Raw genomic sequence first — 18,404 nt, forward strand, 5'->3', positions numbered from 1 at the left:
TATGCCAAGTGTTGCAGCCCATTTATCACTGTCATATGTAAGCCTTTCACCTTGGATGTTAAAAAATAAATAAATAAATTATATTTAGTCCCCTTAATATTAGATGCTTTTTGAAGATCTACAGTGGATTTTCACTAGTATACAGGCATTCCTAGTTTTTTATTCTGTGTGGTGTTACTGTAATTTGTTTTCTTCTGAAACCTATTTAATTAAACAGTGAATGTACCATAAGCTAAAGCAATTAAATTTCAAGTTAAATATTATCTTTTTTGAAACTTAAGTTAAACAATGAATATATTATTTAACTTGAAATTTAATTTGAATAGGTCTCAGAAGAAATATTATCTTTAGCTTATGGTCCATTCAAGTTAAATATTATCATTCAAATAAAGCTTTTTTTTGTGTTTATTTAACTCATGGTGGAGAGGAGATCAATGACTACCATCCATTACTTAGGGACATCCGAGCTATAGTCCATGGTGGAATGATCTTACAGGCAAATTATGTGTATGGAGAGGCCAATAGGGCAGCGGATGAAATGGTCTCATATGTGGCCAACCATTCCGAAAATATTCTTTGGGTGGGGGAGAGGAAGCTGGCAGGTGCACTTCTGAATATTAACTTTTGATTTTTTTTGTTGTATCCATATCGATAATGTATGATACATCTGTTTTAGTAAAATATATATATTAAAAAAAAAAAAAAGAGAGAGAGGAGGCCAATAATTTTGGACAAATCCCAACAGTCTTTGGCAGAAGCAAACTTTCAGATGAGTTTGCAAAGGAGACTGGAGAGAGTGATTGGCATGAGCACTGAAATCAATACTCTCACTCTCAATCACAGCTCAGAGTTTGTCTCCAAGAGCATAACTTAGTGGGAAAAGAAAGGTGAGGTGACCCTAATCACTACTGCTTCTCTGCAAAACATCTCCTACTATGAAATCATCACATCACATCTGCTACAGAAGTAAAGCCTGCCACAGTCCCCTTACCTGACCCCTGGCATCTCCTTGCCTGCACCCAATATCTTAGTAGGTTGGTGGTTAGCATCTTTTGAAGGGAAATGCTTTTGGAGCCAAGGAGACATGAAGCATGTGTGAGGAGAGGTACTCCACCATTAATCTCAGCTTTTGGCTGATGCTCTCAGCAAAACCACAAGGTCCTGTGTCTGTGATGTAAGTGAGGTGGAGAGCTTGCACCCTTTTTGGACAATGATTTATATATCATGGTCTCCCACTACTGCTGAGGAGCACCTAGTGGCCATCTTTGGTCCCCATCAGCTTAGCTTTAAAAGTTGAGGCTTGGCCATGCTTCAGTCCATTAAGTCTCTCTGGTGGTCCTCTAAGAACCTGCTAGCTTCCAAGGTGGCACATGATGCTCCAGTGTACGCATCCTACGAACAGTCTGATCGATAACCAACTGTTGATCGAACATCACAACGACGCAACGGTGGCTAGTCAATGGAGCTGATCGGATGTCTGCATCCATCTGATGGATCCCCACAGATTTTGTGTCATCATGGAGAATGCAGGCTGATATAGTGGGATGCATGCTGGGAATCCAGGTTGGGGACCATGGTAATCTTACAGTGGTCCTGAGATAGGATTTATGGTCTTTAGCCAAAGTCCGAGCAGAGAGAGACACGGGCAGTCCTTCATGGATTTGATGTGCTACCTTTCTTTGACTATAGAACTAGTGATGCAGGTGGAGTGAACAATACCTTTGTCGATGAGATCCATGGGCTGATTGCTACATGATACAGTTTCTCATACATGCACTGCCAACCGCATGATCATGTCATGCTTTACGTTCTTGGCTTGGGTTTGTATTGGGATAGGAAATATTGAGATATTTTAAGTGTCTTGGTGGGTGCTTTGATTTCAATGTAAAATTATGGAATCAAAGTTATAACAGAATTTTTACCATGACACTGCATATCAAATGAAGAAAACTGATAAATGTTCTCACAGTTATTATCACCATATCTTATTATGATATCATATGACAATTATAAAAACTTGATTCTTTTCGAGACATATGTTTACAGTGATAATAATATCTATAAGATACTTGGTAAAAAAAAAATTACCTGATTCTTTTCAAGTCTCGGCACTTCCTTCAAAACCTCGAAAAACATTCAGGAATTTTGTGGAAGAATTCAGAGAGATTCTTTACATCATGCACCGATGCAGGGCCCATGCGTCTACGGCTGGTGGGTGCACGTTCTTGGAGGTTGGTGTCCTGACCAGTATCCTGCAGCATAAAACATACATGATCCTGCCAAATCTCATATAAATATTATCAGATAGTGAGCCATATAGCGACTCGTGACCGGTAGCACTGACCCTAGTAGACCCTGCAATTAGGCTTTTTCATTATCTTGAAAGCCAAAATTGGATAAATTAACCCCTTTTTTTTCATCATTTATTATAACCTAAATGAACACTGTTATATCCTGTACAAATTGTCCATTAAGCATCACTAATGCTGGCAGTCACACTGGCCAATGATTTCTCAGCACAACCAACTTAATCAACATTCAAATTAATGAAACAATTGTCAAAATGAAGCAACTAATCCTTTATACCTCCCAACATCGAATCAAAGCCTGCAGGTAACACTGTGGAAGTAGATAACCACGACTGAATCTGGACAAGAATCAATAGTTACTGAAATAAGCTTGAGTCCATGGCTCATCTAAAAGATAAAGATAGAAAAAGTATACGAAGCGGTAAAAGATTACAGCTAAAGAGATAAAAAAAAGAGATGTATTTGAATCAATCATCAAAACCATTTATTCTTCAGACGCCTCGACAGAGGGTGAGGTTCTCCTAACCACCTCTTGAATTAGATCTGGTGTAAGAATTGCAGCACTGCTACCAAAATTAGCCCCCTCCAATTGCTCGTGCAGCTGCATCAGAACAGAATTGGACCAAAGGAATCAATCACTAAAACCAATCTTGTCTGAAGGACCATACTACAGGAGACAAGTTGATCATCCACAAGGATGAGAAAGCGGACCAAGGAAATAGAAGAAAGGGCATACTACCCTCAGAATGCAGACACATCCATCTTTAAATTTCAAGGTATATTACTCCATGCAAAGGTCCATTCAAACCTCACATTGTGACTTCACAGAGACATGCACATGCATGCACGCAAATAGAGAGAGAGAGAGAGAGAGAAGAGGAACATACATTTTCAATGCTTGCAGATCGGTCCTCTGGATTATACTTCTGGCTTTGCTTTAACATCTCCAATTGCTGTAATGTGTTCATTTCAACTTTCAGTCATTTCTCAAGTATAGATCCTAAATGATAGAATCGATATATAATCTACCTGCTCTTGCATTTTCTGCTCAGTAAGCATTTTTCCTGCAAACTCACTTGACTCACACTCAGCCTCATCAATGGCCATCTCTTCCCTATTGTTATTGGTAACATCAGAATCTATGATGACATGCTTTCAGCTGATTATCACATCCTTGCCAGGAAGAAAATGTAAAGTCCAAATACAATGGATTGATTGTTGGATCATCTTTGCATGGTCAACCAGATATAGATAGGATAAGGTGAGTATTACAGTTACAAGAAAACTCTGACTCTGATGCAGAAAAGACCTTGTGCAAATGATTCAGAGAGGCTTAAGGGCACAAAGGTTGTTCCTGTTGTCTTCTAAATATCCCAGTTGACACCAACTTCCAGTCTCAGGAATAATATGGGAGTGCTTGGTTCCTGAAAGAAATTTAGTTGGTACTCTTGTATTGGATAATAGTCAGGACTAACAAAGCAATCAAGCAAGCAGGCTTTAGGAGACTTCAACTCTACATCGTGCTTATTTATGTGGACAATTCAACAATATCATACTCATAATATTATAAGTACATTGTTTCATAAACTACAAAGGACAGGATAAAAAATTATATGAGAAAGCAGAGCTGAACAAATTGAATATAAAGTGATGAAAGTTGACTCAACTGATATAGCTATGTGCAGAAAAGATCTAAGGAGACCTTGATAAAAGAGAGGTGCTTAGATTTATGTTGAAATGTCACCAATAGGGAAAACATAGAACAGCATGACGGAAGCGTGGAAAAGATTTGAAAAGTCTTTTACTGAAATTGAATGTGATTTATAATTGGAAAGCTTGGTGTTAGATTAATTAGATGGCACCAAATAGTTGGGAAAAAGATCACCGGTTATGATTGCAGGATTTTAGTATATCTCTAGTGTTGCCACTAGCTAGAGAACAACCTTACTTGCATATCCATATGCCAAATGGTTTTTCTTCTTTCTTCTCCCTCTCTGGCTCTCTTTACTTCCTTTATAGTTGTTTCAAGTAAGGTTCCAGGTTAAATTTTGTCTATCCTACAATTAGAAGCTACATGTAATGTCTTTAAATTAACCTAGAAGCCTTCATCTCTCTGTATAATATTGTTTTTGTGAAGTCAGTTATCTTACAATCAAAAAAAGAAATTAATATTTGATATAAGTAGTAGCATATTGTATGATAGTTGTTATTACTTAAGAATAGGTCTAGAACACTGGTTTTTTAAGTGGTTGAACCAAAAAATTACAGGATTATGACAGGTAGGGTAGCTATGATTGCATTGCTACAAGCATGAGGGAGTGATTTTGTTCTGATATAGAGAAGCTGAGAAGACATAAACGCTAATTACCAGATGTTACTGGACATGCTATCAAGGAGAAGCTGTAAGCTGAATTTTAGTTGAAAAAATTAGGGCTATGGAGTTTGATAAAAGGTAGTGTGATTAGTAGGGTCTCAACCTGGGTTCCTAAGAAGAGAAAGGTGAATTTAAGATTTAATATATACTTAATATTCCCTTCCCCGCTTTTCAGTGAGGTATGGATTTGGATGCTGATAGAAGACAGGAATAAGTCCTGACGCAGGAAAAGCTGAACAAGGTAAAATGCAACCAACAAGCATTTGAAACATAAATGAATGAGAACTGCTGACTTCAATTCATTCAATTAGTATAATGGCATGTATGGTCAATAACCATGAGGCTTAAAGATGGACTCATCTGATGTGAGTATGCATGGTAGCTGATATTTATGGTCTAGAATAATGGAAAGATTGGCCAAAGATTCTTAAGTCAGAGCTTAGTAGCAGGAAACTTCTGTTTGGAGTGCTGCACACCACCTACTTAAGAAGCTCTCAGGAAACTCACACTCTGGAGACTTGCTCCCACATCCTCTTAAAGCACTTCATTTTCTAGATTATTTTTCTTTTTCTTTTTTAGAGAGAGAGAGATTTGCTTCCCCATACCTGCACACACCCAAATATGCTCCTGAACCAGAAAATGGTTAAACAGATAACTGAAGGGTGGAGAAATGGTAGCTGAGTTGAAGATGTGGAAAGAGATTTTTTTTCTGCTGTATGAGGGCTGGGTTGGGCTGGACCACCTATATACTTTCAGTTTAGCCTAAGCCTGGCCCAAAAATTAATAAGAGATTAAGTTCCAGGCCCAGCGTGACCTGACAGGCCAAAAACCCCTGCCTAAGCCCGTCCAAATTTGGGCCAGCAGATCAGGCAGGTGGACCGAGCCAGATTTGCTTATGTCTAATCTGAAAATGTCTTTTTAAAAAATAATCTGTTTTGACTTTGGTTAGTGCAAAAAAAAAAAACATGAGCATTAAGAAACACAACAAAGTTAACTTGCAGCATCTTGTCCACCAAATATAAATTTCCATGGGATCTGGTCTCTCATAATATTTCCATAAAGTCCTTTTGGAGTAACCCATGCATTTCTTAAAGATCTTGCTTTCCGAAGTACTTATAACTTTCATATTCTTTTGCCACTTTAGCAAATATGGTTTTTCCCATATGCAGATAGATTATAATCTTTACCCTTCTTTTTAGCCATCTTGCCTGTGACACTTCCAAGACCAATTTGGACTTGGACACAAGCAATCTCAGAATTTCTTTCTGAAATATCATGATGGTGCAAGACATTAATAGTTTGGTTTGAATTTATGTTACAGCTTCAATAGTTTTGCTCTTCCTATGATGAATCACATCTTTTGGTTTTAGTTCACTAATAAATCTCTTGGACTTTCATACTTCCAAGTTTCATGGAGTTCCCATACAACAAGGAGAAATGGAATAATAATTAATGCCAAGTCAAAGAGGATTGGTAACAAAGAATAAATTAAAGTTTTGATGTAGAAATGCTACTACAGTTACCCAAAAGTTAATTTGTCATTCTATATATCTATATGCTGACTTTCACTTTTAGGGACAGCCAATTGCTTACAAAACTTGATTACTTATAAGGCCACAGTTTCTCAAAATATTTCAAGATGATAGAATGCTTAAGCATTCAAACTTTATTATACAAAAAGGTTCTCCGCTGTAACAACTTTAAATGTAAAAATTACCATAATCCACTTTGTCCATAAGGGACCTAATAGGACTTTTTAACGAGTTCTTGCATACAATCTTAGTAAGTTATTCTAGGAAAATAAAATTTCAAATAGGCTAATAATATCTCCCAAATCACATATAAAGGAGGAACTACCTAGTTAGATATATTGAGTATCATTGAATATAATATTCCATATTGTGTTTCCTAAAAACTATTAAAGTGCTCTTTTAAGCAGCCACTGGTCACCATCAAATCCTAATTCTGACATTCACAAACCACATCAAGATTTAGGTTACTTGATATGATGTTGCATGTATTCGCCGATGCAGACATAAAAGAACATAGGTCAAACTTTAAAGGCCCAACCTTAGATATATGGAATAAGGCTAAAGGTTTGTGATTATTGTTCAAGCAACTAACAGATTAAGCTATTGACTATTTTTTATTTTTTCAATAAATTAGATACACATGGAACAAAATTATATTAATATTGCTTATGTGAAATTTATCTTATCTTAATATTTCTCTAAGATTAGAGAAAAAATATTAATTTTTGTATCCATATCTTTGAACCTAGATTATCTAGCAAAATTCATCTTCTTTTAGATTGCACCAAATTCTAGACTTAAAAAAAAAAAAACTCTTTTCTTAATTGCTTTTAAGTTTTAATAAACAACATGTGGAATAACAAAAATATATAATAAGAGAAAATAGACTAAATTGCAAGTCCACTGGCCAGGTTAGGGAGACACACTTTCTTGCAACAAATTGGTAAAATTGGATCATCAAGTCCATGTCATTCTCGTATGTGTTTACCTTTACCAAGCAAGCAGTCCCATATCTTGGATCTGTGGTAGGCTAAAATGGCTAAGGTTATGATCTTGCATCAAATAAGAACCACCAATAAAAATTGGGGATGGGGAAAGAGAGAGAGATACACAGTACAAACACTTTAAAGTAAAATATATACCTAACGGTAAATGAAAAAAAAAGATTTTGTGCTTTGTGTTTTCATGTGTTGCATGAGTATTACAGCTTACATACAAAGAGGTCATATACATCCTTCGTTGTCCATAACAATGGTAACTAAGCACCAACTACCAAGTGGTAGAAAGTATGAATTATGCAATGAATCTACTATAGATGCAGCAAGAAAAATCTTTGCGTTACAATGCAAATTCTATCAATGCATTTAAAATATTGGCATATCTACATATATGAAAGGTAAATAGAACCTTATCTATCATCTATATCTCCTACAATCCCTCGCCCCCTCCCCCCCTCCCCCCACTGATCCATCAACTCCCAACCAAGGTCCATACTTGTACTGGTACACTATCACTTTGGTACACCACGGTCGAATATGGTACAATAGGCATCCTATATAGAGACAACTTTCAACCTCCTTTTTCTCTCTTTTATCATAGTACAGCCCGAAACCAGGTGGTACAAGTTAGTAGAGAATGGTACACATTCCAGTTTCGGGTAGCATGAGGCGGTTTCACTCGGTATGGACCAAATCAAATATTAAAACCATATTAGTACAGTATGGCATTATTAATATGGGTCGATACGGATCGGTATGGTGGACTTGCTCACAACTAATCATGGACTAAAAATGCACTAATAGATGTTAAATATAAAAAGTATGTATAAATCTATGAGGACATGTGATGCAGCACTGTCTCGTGAGAGGAGTGGGAGAAAGGAGGAGGAGAGAGGAAAGGAGAGGGAAGAGGAGGAAGAAGAACAGAGAGGGGAGAAGAGAGGAAAATTGATGGAAAGCAAATTTATTCAACATTCATCATCCTGTCAAGAAATGCATAGACCCTATATATAGGGTTACGAAATACGAAAAGGTCCCTCCAAATGAACTAATCCAAAAAAAAGTCCCTCCAAATAAACTAATCCCACAAAAGCCATAACATAACAATATGTACATAAACCCAGTCAACATAAAATAAACTAACATCAAATCAGTCCAGCCATAACGAGAGTGGCTGGACCCTCCTCCTGCGACGACCGTAGACCCGCGTCACTGGCGGTCCGGTACTGGTGTCCGCACCAACTTCCCCCGGGTCAGAAGAAGTCGACCTCGACGAATGCGGCGCAGTGCAGCTCTGGTAATACTCCAAAAGGTCCGGATCAATGCGCTGAAGCTCCTCTCGTGTGATCCAAGTCGAATCGGACTCTGGGCGGCCACGCCAACGAACTAAAAAACGCTGAATGCTACCAGCACTAGATAAAATAGTTTGCTCGTCTAAAATGGCATCAATAAGTTCTTTCTGTGCTGGTGGGAGAGGCAAAGGGAAGATGGTATGGACTCAGGGATATGGGAGGTAGCGGGCTCAAGATGGGTCTCAACAAAAGGGTCATCTGGGATGGATGGTGGACCCTTGTAAGCAACCAAATCTTCAATATTAAAAGTGGAGCTGATACCATAATCTGAGGGGAGGTCAAGAACATAGGCATTCGTGCCCACCCGGTGCAATATCTGAAATGGTCTCGTGCTACGATCCTGCAGTTTCTTAACGGTCCCCTGCGAGAACCGCTCTAGTCGAATACGTACCATAACATAGTCCCCAGGTTGGAATATTTTGTCCCGTCTATGAGAATCAGCTTGCAGTTTATATTGAGCATTACTAGCATGCATGCGCTTTTGGATTTTCTGATGTAACTCATGAATATGTTGTGCAAATGCGTGTGCAGACTCAGAAATCCTAACATGGGGTGACATTGGTAAAAGATCTAAAGGTTTTCGAGCTTTGTAACCATGTACGACCTCAAATGGACTCATGTCGATGGACCGATTGATTGAATTATTATATGCGAACTGTGAGACAGGAAGAACTGAATCCCAATTACGAGTATGTTCACCCACAAGGCACCGTAAAAGGTTACCCAGACTTCGGTTTACCACTTCTGTTTGGCCGTCAGTTTGTGGATGGTAAGTAGTGAAAAATTTAAGTTTTGTACCAACCGAGTGCCACAAAGTTTTCCAAAAATAACTCATAAAACGTACATCCCGGTCAGACACGATGGTGTGGGGAAGGCCATAAAGTTTAACAATCTCAGCAAAGAAGAGTTTGGCCACTTTGGAAGCATCCGCGGTTTTGGAACACGGAATGAAGTGGGCCATTTTGGAGAAACGATCCACTATAACAAGAATAGAATCATGTTATCGGACAGTACGGGGAAGACCAAGCACAAAGTCCAAACTAATGTCATGCCAAGGACGATCAAGTATCGGTAAGGGGGTGTAGAGACCAGTGTTTTGTTTCTGGTGTTTGGCTAGTTGGCACATTCGACATTGGCTAGTGATTTTAGCAATATCTCGTTTTAGGCTAGGCCAGAAGAATTGACGTTCGACCTCTTCGATGGTCTTATCTCGTCCGAAGTGTCCGGAAAGGCCACCGGCATGTACTTCCCACACCAAAAATTCTCTTACTGATGTCCGTGGGATACAGAGCTTTGCTGCTTTAAACAAATAACCATCCTGAAGATAAAATCCATTAAATGAGGGTTCATGTCCATCAGCAATGGTTTTGTAGAGTTCTCCAAAATCGGGGCAAGTGGAGTAGTCATCTCTGAGTCTTTCGAAGCCCGTAACTTGTACAGACATGGTCGAGAGTAAGGTCACTCGCCGGCTCAGTGCATCAGCAGCAGTGTTGGAGGCACCCGATGTGTGTTTGAGCACCAAAGTATATTCCTGAAGGAACTCAACCCATTTGGCATGCCTAGAATTCAACTTCTTTTTGGAGTTAAGGTAGCGAAGAGCTTCATGATCGGAGAAAAGTACGAATTCATTGGGTAGCAGGTAGTGGCGCCAATACTGGAGAGCCTGGACTACAGCATAAAATTTCTTATCATAGGTAGAGTATTTTGCTTAGCCTCGTTTAACTTCTCACTAAGGTATGCTATGGGATGGCGTTCTTGACTGAGCACCCCACCGATGCCAAGGCCAGATGCATCACACTCCACTTCAAACGCCTTACTGAAGTCAAGCAAATGCATAACTGGTGCCTCCGTCATCCACTTCTTGACATCGTGGAATGCGTTAGCAGCAGTGCTAGTCCAATGAAAGTCGCCCCTTTTTAGGCAATCAGTGATTGGGGACATTAGTGTACTAAACCCCTTTAATGAAACGACGGTAAAAAGTAGCCAGCCCATGAAAGCTACGAACCTCAATGATGGTTTTTGGTTCAGGCCACTCGACTATCGCAGTGACTTTATCAGGGTCAGCGGACAAACCTTCTGAGGAGACAATGTAACCTAAGAAGTTGACATAAAATAAACTAACATCAAATCAGTCCAGCCATAACGAGAGTGGCTGGACCCTCCTCCTGCGACGACCGTAGACCCGCGTCACTGGCGGTCCGGTACTGGTGTCCGCACCAACATGTTTATATATAGCTTTAGAGCCTCATCCTATGTGATGGCAATTTTTTGCGTCGAGGCCAAGCAAAAAAAAAATGTAAACGAATAGTAAGAATCGCCATATTAACAATTGATGTTCAATACATCTTGCATGCTTGTGAAAGATGGGTTGTGTACTGCTTGGATGACACACCATTTATCACAATAATGAGAAGGAAAAGTAGATGGGGAGATGGCAAAGCTGGATGACTTTCACAGCTACATGAGCCACCAAAGAATACACTTTAGATACTGAAATTGGAAAAGATTAACTTTCTTATGCTTTCACAAGATAATAATGATGGAACGCCAATGGTTTAAATCAATATGTTAGACCACCTGCACTATTAGCATCACTCAAGATTCAATATCTAGTGGAGGCGAAGAAAAGAGTAAGAGAGATAGGAGTTCAAGGGTATTACAAATTGCTTAAGTGATGGAGGGAAAAAAAAGAAGAATGAGTAATAGCAGTTAAGGGTATTGCGAAATGCTTAAGAGAGCTATCTAGAAGCTAGAGTGAAGCGGCAGAGCAAAGTTGTTGATGATGGGTCACCGGGCATTCCTTCCTGGGCGCTAGGCAGCCCAGCAACCTAGGTGTCTCATGCTTTCCCAGGTTTCAAGCAGGACAAACATCTGAGTGCTTAAGTTGAGGCATGTACTGCTAAGTGATATACATGTATAAAAATATTAATCTATCTTATTAATTGCTGACACATATAATGAATAATTCCATGGCAATGGCAGAATGATAGGTGATGCATCCATTATACTCCCAAAACCCATCAATCTATCGAGACCAATGATCGAGCAGGTAATGGGCAACTAATATCCACAATCTGTTATGCTGATTGATGGGGAAAAAGGAGGGGGGGGGGCAAGAATAAATTAGGAGAAAATGTTGATTCTCAGTGTTATTAATCAAAATGACTAAACAAAAATCAAAAATTTAGCACAAGATCGAGCACAAGAACTCACATTTAACATAAATATATAAGAAATCTATTGGTGATTAAAAAAAATACCTGCTTGTCCTTCATGGCATCAGCAATCCGCTTCTTGACTTCTGAGGATCCAAAAATGCATGAAAACAAGAAATCAGAAAAGAAAACGCGCGCGCAGAGAGAGAGAGAGAGGACCGGGTTGGGAGGTGAGGACGGAGAAGCGATTATAACAGATTATAACAGTTATACCGCTATACCACTTGATGGATTTCTAAGATGGATTAGACGGAGAAGCGTCTAAATAGCACGTAATACCACTAGATTTCTATGGAAACCAGATTATAACAGTTAAAATGACCGTTATTTGGCTCAAAAAATAGTATATTAAATTTTTAACATTTAATAATCATTGTTATAACTGTTATATTTATATATATATAGATGATACAGTAGAAACGGCCACTTTTCTCACCGCCTCGACTACGTCGGCCAAGCCGTAGAGAATTAGCCAACCACCAACAAACAGCCCATACTTGGTGTTTGGTATGGGGTGATGACCTCAAGATCCTGGATAATATGGATGATATGATTCGATTGCCGTATTTGGTTACATACCAATGAACTTATAGAGAAGTATCTCAAATTACTCCCACTCCTAAATCGCTATGCAACCCAGTGATGTTAAACTTGTCACTTAGGATAGGTTTCTAAAGTCGCTCTAGAGCAGTGATGTCGTGCTAAAATATGGGAAGAAAAGTGCCCTCAATCTAGCCAGAAAAGTTATTTCCAAAAATGCAGTTCTCTCAAAAAAAAATCTTCCAGATAGGATAATTTTGATAATTCCATAAAAAAATTCTTTTAGTTGGAAAAGTTTGATAATTCCCTTAAGTTACTTTGATAGGTTTCGATTAATTTTTGGTTTTATTGAATTGACCCGTAATGATAGATTTTGGTAATTTAATTTATGTTCATGTATATTTTCTTATGATTTGTTGGGTAATCTGTTTAATAGTTGCAAATTTTATGAAATATACTGGAGGTAATTTTGGTATTATAGAATTGGTAATCCTGGTTTCCATCATTTACCAAATAAGTTAATCATGGATATCTGAAGATCTTCAATCACTAGAACTAGAACGTAGCGAGGATCAGATTACCCTAAAAACGAGGATCATCAGTAATCTAAGATCACCCTAGTGATCTTATTTGAGTCACCGAAAGACATCGTAAGGGTGTACATCATATCACGAGCTAATGTCCAATCCAAACCATCACATAAAATGAGTCCTACCAAAACACTTAGGACTCGTCCTAAAATATTTTCCTAGAAAGCTAACGTATGAGTGTATAATGTTTGGAAAAGTGGTTTTAGCATATTTGATTGACAATAAAAAATGTCATATTCCAAATAACTTATATTTGGTTGAGCATCTATTTTTTTTGGAAAGTTGTGTAAAATATATGTTATGCCCTTAATAAAGTAAAAGATCTCTTACCCTATTATATCTAAAACTTTAAGGGCACTGTTGGCCAAAAAAATATCCCAATTTCCAGTCGGTGGAAATTGGACTTTTTCATATTCTAATAGATTTTTCTTTCTACAAAATACAGGAATCTTGTTTCTATGGAAAAGTTCCTTTTCCATCTCTTTTCTTCCAAAAGAGCAACCAAACAAGACATATTTCTTTCTATTGACTACATTTTCCCATTTCCTTTTTTTCATGAACCAATTCTATAGGATATTGACATCCCTTATATCGAGGTGAGCACACATTCTGCAAACACAGGTCTTCATGTGCATAGAGATATGTCTTCTTCCTCAGGATGCACATCCTCGTCTCCACAACAGACCTAGGGTAATAGTTACCAACCACCGGTGCTGGACAAGACCAAAGAAGCGAGCGCATGGCAACACCCTTCTGATGATTGGAGTTGCTAGGCGATGTTGACCACCGGCGAAACATGGAAGCTTCTCTTCTTAACTCGCATCCACCAACACATATGCGCCAATGCATTAGAAAATGTTAAAATATTTGTAGAAGAAGAGAAAAACAGAGAAAAAAAAGGAAAGAGAAAAGTAATTTTATTTTTTTGTTCCATTACATTCGGTACATCTCGAGGGTTATATATACTTGTGTACAAACTCCATATAAGAAAAATAATATAGGCTAATATAAGATCATACTAATAAAGAAAAATAATACTCATCGATGCAAGTTGTCATGTGATTTCTAAAATTGCTCTAATCAGATCATGCTAACAAAAAAAATAATGTTGACCGATACATGATTATGCTAACAAAAAAATATATTATAAACTGATACAGATTGTTACGTGATCCCTAAAATTATGCTAATATCCCTCCTCAAACTCAAGATGGTACTATAGGTGCTAACTTAAGTTTGGAAACTAGATCATTAATATACCTAGAAATTGATGTACAAGATTAAGAGCTGAAGTAGCAACTCACAAGTTGGCATGATAGACTAGGAATCAACATAGCAGCTCGGAGACTAATGTGGTGGTAGATCGAGAGCTAACATGGCAGCAGAGAGGCTGATATGGCAGAGCACGAGTTGTTATAGTAGCTCAGAAGCTGATGTAGCAGATTAAGAGTTGACATAGCAACTCAAAAGTCGAAATGGCAGACCAATGTGTCAAACTGATGTGACAATGCTAAATTTGATATGGCAGAATAGAAGCCGACATAGCAGCTTAGAAATTGATATAGTAGATTAGAAAGCTAACGCAACAAACTGATGTGTTTGGCAATACTAACGTGGATAATTGATGTGATAAACAATACGTCCACTGACATGGCGACTAAAATAGCAGACTGGTGTGTCTGACTAACGTGACAAACTGACGTGTTTGTTGATATGGCTAATAGACTTATCGATAATGTGGCAGCAAAAAGATATATAGAAGATTATAGTTATAGCGAAGATAGGGCTCAAAGAAGATAACCAAAAATCGACGATCCTCATAAACGTAGGCACTATGGAAGAGTAGCAAAAGACCTTGAATTGGATGGTGAAGGAGTCGGAGACAACAAATGAAATTAGAGATAGAGAGAAAGAGGCCGAGCGACGATCAGAAGGGACGACCAAAGATCTAAAGCTAAGAAGAAAAACAAGGGATAGAAGTTGCAGATCCATTAAAGAATAAAGGATCTTCGAATATTAATTCACCAAAAAATAAAGGATATTTGAGTGCTGATTCACCCAGGAGCAGAGATCACAGTGGAGGTCTTCAAAGCATCTAGACATGGCAACGACATTCACAGCAAAAACGGAAGAGATGGTGGCAATAGATTAGGTGATCGGTGATTCTGATACTATGTTAAAATATTTGCAGAAGAAAAAAAAACGAAAAAAAGAGAGAAAAAGATTATTTTATTTTTCTAGTTTATCTCATTTAGTACATCTCAAGGATTATATATACTCGTGTACAAACCCCATACAAAAAAAATATAGACTAATATAGGATCATGCTAATAAAAAAATAATATTCGTTGATATAGATTGTTATGCAATTTTTAAAATTATTCTAATAAAATCATGCTAACAAAAAAAAAAATAATACTAACTGATACATAATAATGCAAAAAAAAAATTATGAGCTAATACAGATTGTTACATGATCCTAAAATTACACTAACAAAAAACATCATTAACATATAAATTCATGATAGGCATAAGCTGTTGCTACTAACCGACTGATGGCAAGAATAAATCCAAAACAAAACATAGAAATTAAAATGTATCAGATATGGACTGCAACTTCTTCATGCCATGTCCCTCAGCTAGATTTATGTAGACTCAATAGAAGTCCCGATGATCCACAATTAAAACAAAATTGATGGAAAAAATATCCCCATCAAACTGCAAAAAAATTGCTTACAAGATCTCGATGGAGTATTTGACCCCAGAACACCAATTGCATGTATTATTTACAAATTTGCTCACAAATTCTCCATGTGTGACTGCAACAAAGGTTGATAAAATTCATAGACAATTTAAAAAAGACATCAAAAGAGAAACACAGGGACCTCTGGCATTGAAATGCTCTTTTTATTGAAAAAGAGAATCAAAAATTGAAAGTTAGGCATGATGACACCAAAAAAATTAAATCAAAACCTTGACAATGCATTCATCTTGCTTCAATGACAATCTTCTCGTGCTTCATAATCACTGCCAAGTGCACTATAATGTGCTTCACTGTTCTCAACAAGCATGGGTGATGACAGATATTTGCTAGAACTACTGTTCTCAACCTCAACCAAGCAAAATACCGTGACGTGGTGTGCAATTAAAAAGCTAGCATCACAAGACAAGGAAAATAACAATTACAACAAAAGTGATGTCATATTTCCCGTATCATCCTCCACAGGCCACTAACTTTGGTGTAGACCCAGGAATCTCCTTTGCAGCAGCTCCATTCCCTCTATCTCTTGGAGGCATTACTTCAAACACCAAACGCCTCAACAGAAACAAAGCAAAATACCATGACGCGGTGTGCAATTAAAAAGATAGTATCACAAGACAGACATTACCAATTACAATCCCGTAGCATCCTCCACAGGCCACTAACTTTGGTGTAGACACAGGAAGAGCTCCATTCCCTCTATCTCTTGGAGGCATTACTTCAAACACCAAACGCCTCAACAGAAACAAAGCTTTTCGACAGCATAAAAAAAACAATCGAAAGGCAATCGATGGCTTTCTAAAGATGATTAATAGTATAATTAATACATTACTTATAACGATGCATAAATCATCAGCCCACGCAACGAACCAAAGGGAAAGGGAAAAGGCAAGAAAGGAATTATTACATAGAGAGAGAGAGAGAGAGAGAGAGAGAGAGAGAGAGAGAGAGAGAGAGAGAGAGAGAGAGATGCATTCAGAAATCCTCATCCAACTTGAACACATGGTTCCCTCCATGGCCGTTCCCGTTCAAGCTTGACATAACCGACGCCTTCTGGTATTCTCCGACCCTCTTCTCGAAGAAATTCGTCTTCCCCTGAAGCGATATCAGCTCCATCCAGTCGAATGGATTCGCCACCCCATACAACTTCCCGCATCCCAGCGCCCCCAAGAGCCGATCCGCCACGAACTCAATGTACTGGCTCATCAAATCCCCGTTCATCCCCACCAGCGCCACCGGCAGCGCGTCGCAAACGAACTCCCTCTCGATGTCAACGGCGTCGGCGATTATCGACTTGATGCGGTCCTCAGAGAGCTTGCGGTTGAGGAGGGAGTAGAGGAGGCAGGCGAAGTCGCAGTGGAGGCCCTCGTCGCGGGAGATGAGCTCGTTGGAGAAGGTGAGACCCGGCATGAGGCCGCGCTTCTTGAGCCAGAAGATAGAGCAGAAGGAGCCGGAGAAGAAGATCCCCTCAACGGCGGCAAACGCAACTAGACGCTCGGCGAAGGATTCGGCGGACCCGATCCACCGAAGGGCCCACTGGGCCTTCTTGGTCACTGCCGGGACGGTCTCGACGGCGCGGAAAAGGCGATCTTTTTCGTCTGGATCCTTGATGTAGGATTCGAGGAGGAGGGAGTACATCTCGGAGTGGATGTTCTCGATCGCGATCTGGAAGCCGTAGAAGGCGCGGGCCTCGGGAATCTGGACGTCGGACATGAAGCGGATGGCGAGGTTCTCGAGGACGATGCCATCGGAGGCGGCGAAGAAGGCGAGGATGTGGGAGATGAAGTGGCGCTCATCGTTGGTGAGGGAGTGGAGCCAGTGGGGGAGGTCACTGGAGAGGTCGACCTCCTCGGCGGTCCAAAAGGAGGCGAGGGCCTTCTTGTACATCTCCCACACCTGGGGGTAGCGGATAGGGAACATCGAGAAGCGATCGAGGTTCGGGGCGAGGAGGGGCTCCTCCATCTCCTCCACGGCGCCGGCGCCGGCGGGCATCGACGGCATGGTCGAGAGTATTTCCGGGAAGAAGAAAACTTAGAGACGGGGATGTTTCGGGAATGGGGGGAGGAGGATGGATTGTTGTGGAGATAAGAGGATGGGGTTGGGGGACTTTTATAGGGAGATTTCGGGAATTGGGGGAGCGGGGAAGGGCGGGGAATTTGAAATCTTGGGGCGAGGCTTACCGGGGAAGGAGAAGGGATCGGATCACCGCCGTTGGTTAGTTTTAGAGAATTGTTACCGGATTGATCGTTAATTAAGCATGGTGGGGACACCGGCGGGGGAATTTGATGCTTCCGGGGGAAGGAAGAAAAGCGTACGAAGGAAGACGCGGGTACGGCGAGAAAGTAATTTTTCCTGGATAATTTAAAATTTTGGCGGGATGATTTGGACGGCGCGTGTTGAGTTGGCGCGGGAATCTTCAAGCCGGGCGCCGCGCATTTCGACATTCTGGATGAGGCGGGGGAAGCGGGCCCCTGTTTGCCACGTGGACGATGATGATTACCACGTGGGGACATCCGTATGGGCGCGTGGATTCCCGTGACTTCCTCGTGAAACTACTTTTATTTGCAAACAAACTAGTGGCTAGGACTTCCTGCCCTCGTACACACGTGGCCCAAGTCGACCACATGATATATTCGGGTTTATTACAGGACTGAAATGTATAAACCGACCAAATTAAATTTAGGTAATTTATATGCAATATGTAGCGTATAATTTGCTCGCATACCCTATATA

At 39.6% G+C, this 18,404-nt stretch overlaps 2 protein-coding genes across 9 annotated transcripts; both read right to left on the reverse strand.

The window, feature by feature from the left end:
* Positions 1 to 1,941: 1,941 nt before the first annotated feature.
* On the reverse strand, positions 1,942 to 12,484 carry LOC103718322. Of its 6 annotated transcripts, none has more exons than XM_026808948.2 (7): positions 11,826 to 12,484; positions 3,619 to 3,733; positions 3,339 to 3,423; positions 3,197 to 3,262; positions 2,839 to 2,910; positions 2,587 to 2,647; positions 1,942 to 2,252 (listed from the first exon to the last, which is right to left on the reverse strand). In XM_026808948.2, exons 3-7 carry the CDS (start codon positions 3,414 to 3,416, stop codon positions 2,203 to 2,205), a joined length of 327 nt encoding a protein of 108 aa, XP_026664749.1. In that variant the 5' UTR covers positions 3,417 to 3,423; positions 3,619 to 3,733; positions 11,826 to 12,484; the 3' UTR covers positions 1,942 to 2,202. The 6 variants fall into 6 exon arrangements, 5 of the variants coding, with proteins under 5 accessions (XP_026664749.1, XP_026664748.1, XP_008805302.1 ...); XM_026808947.2 differs by having other exon boundaries at positions 3,582 to 3,733; XM_008807080.4 differs by having other exon boundaries at positions 3,339 to 3,733; positions 11,826 to 11,866; positions 12,217 to 12,481.
* A 3,387-nt stretch (positions 12,485 to 15,871) lies between these two features.
* On the reverse strand, positions 15,872 to 17,769 carry LOC103718323 (ribonucleoside-diphosphate reductase small chain-like). Of its 3 annotated transcripts, none has more exons than XM_039133364.1 (2): positions 16,635 to 17,769; positions 15,872 to 16,601 (listed from the first exon to the last, which is right to left on the reverse strand). In XM_039133364.1, the coding sequence occupies exon 1, from the start codon at positions 17,670 to 17,672 to the stop codon at positions 16,647 to 16,649; it is 1,026 nt and encodes a 341-aa protein (XP_038989292.1). In that variant the 5' UTR covers positions 17,673 to 17,769; the 3' UTR covers positions 15,872 to 16,601; positions 16,635 to 16,646. The 3 variants fall into 3 exon arrangements, with proteins under 3 accessions (XP_038989292.1, XP_038989291.1, XP_038989290.1); XM_039133363.1 differs by having other exon boundaries at positions 15,872 to 16,580; positions 16,619 to 17,769; XM_039133362.1 differs by having other exon boundaries at positions 15,872 to 16,580; positions 16,613 to 17,769.
* Between the last annotated feature and the right edge of the window lie 635 nt (positions 17,770 to 18,404).

Source organism: Phoenix dactylifera, chromosome 14 (assembly GCF_009389715.1).
Source record: "Phoenix dactylifera cultivar Barhee BC4 chromosome 14, palm_55x_up_171113_PBpolish2nd_filt_p, whole genome shotgun sequence".
NCBI classification, from domain to species: Eukaryota; Viridiplantae; Streptophyta; class Magnoliopsida; order Arecales; family Arecaceae; genus Phoenix; species Phoenix dactylifera.

What these genes read in the sequence shown, in the direction of transcription:
- LOC103718323 (XM_039133364.1), bottom strand. Translation starts at nt 17,672, where the DNA reads ATGCCGTCGATGCCCGCCGGCGCCGGCGCCGTGGAGGAGATGGAGGAG.
- LOC103718322 (XM_026808948.2), bottom strand. Translation starts at nt 3,416, where the DNA reads ATGGCCATTGATGAGGCTGAGTGTGAGTCAAGTGAGTTTGCAGGAAAA. An exon ending in AGCAGAAAATGCAAGAGCAG is followed by an intron (nt 3,263 to 3,338) that starts GTAGATTATATA and finishes AACACATTACAG; the next exon opens with CAATTGGAGATGTTAAAGCA. An exon ending in CACCAGATCTAATTCAAGAG is followed by an intron (nt 2,648 to 2,838) that starts GTGGTTAGGAGA and finishes ATTCTTGTCCAG; the next exon opens with ATTCAGTCGTGGTTATCTAC.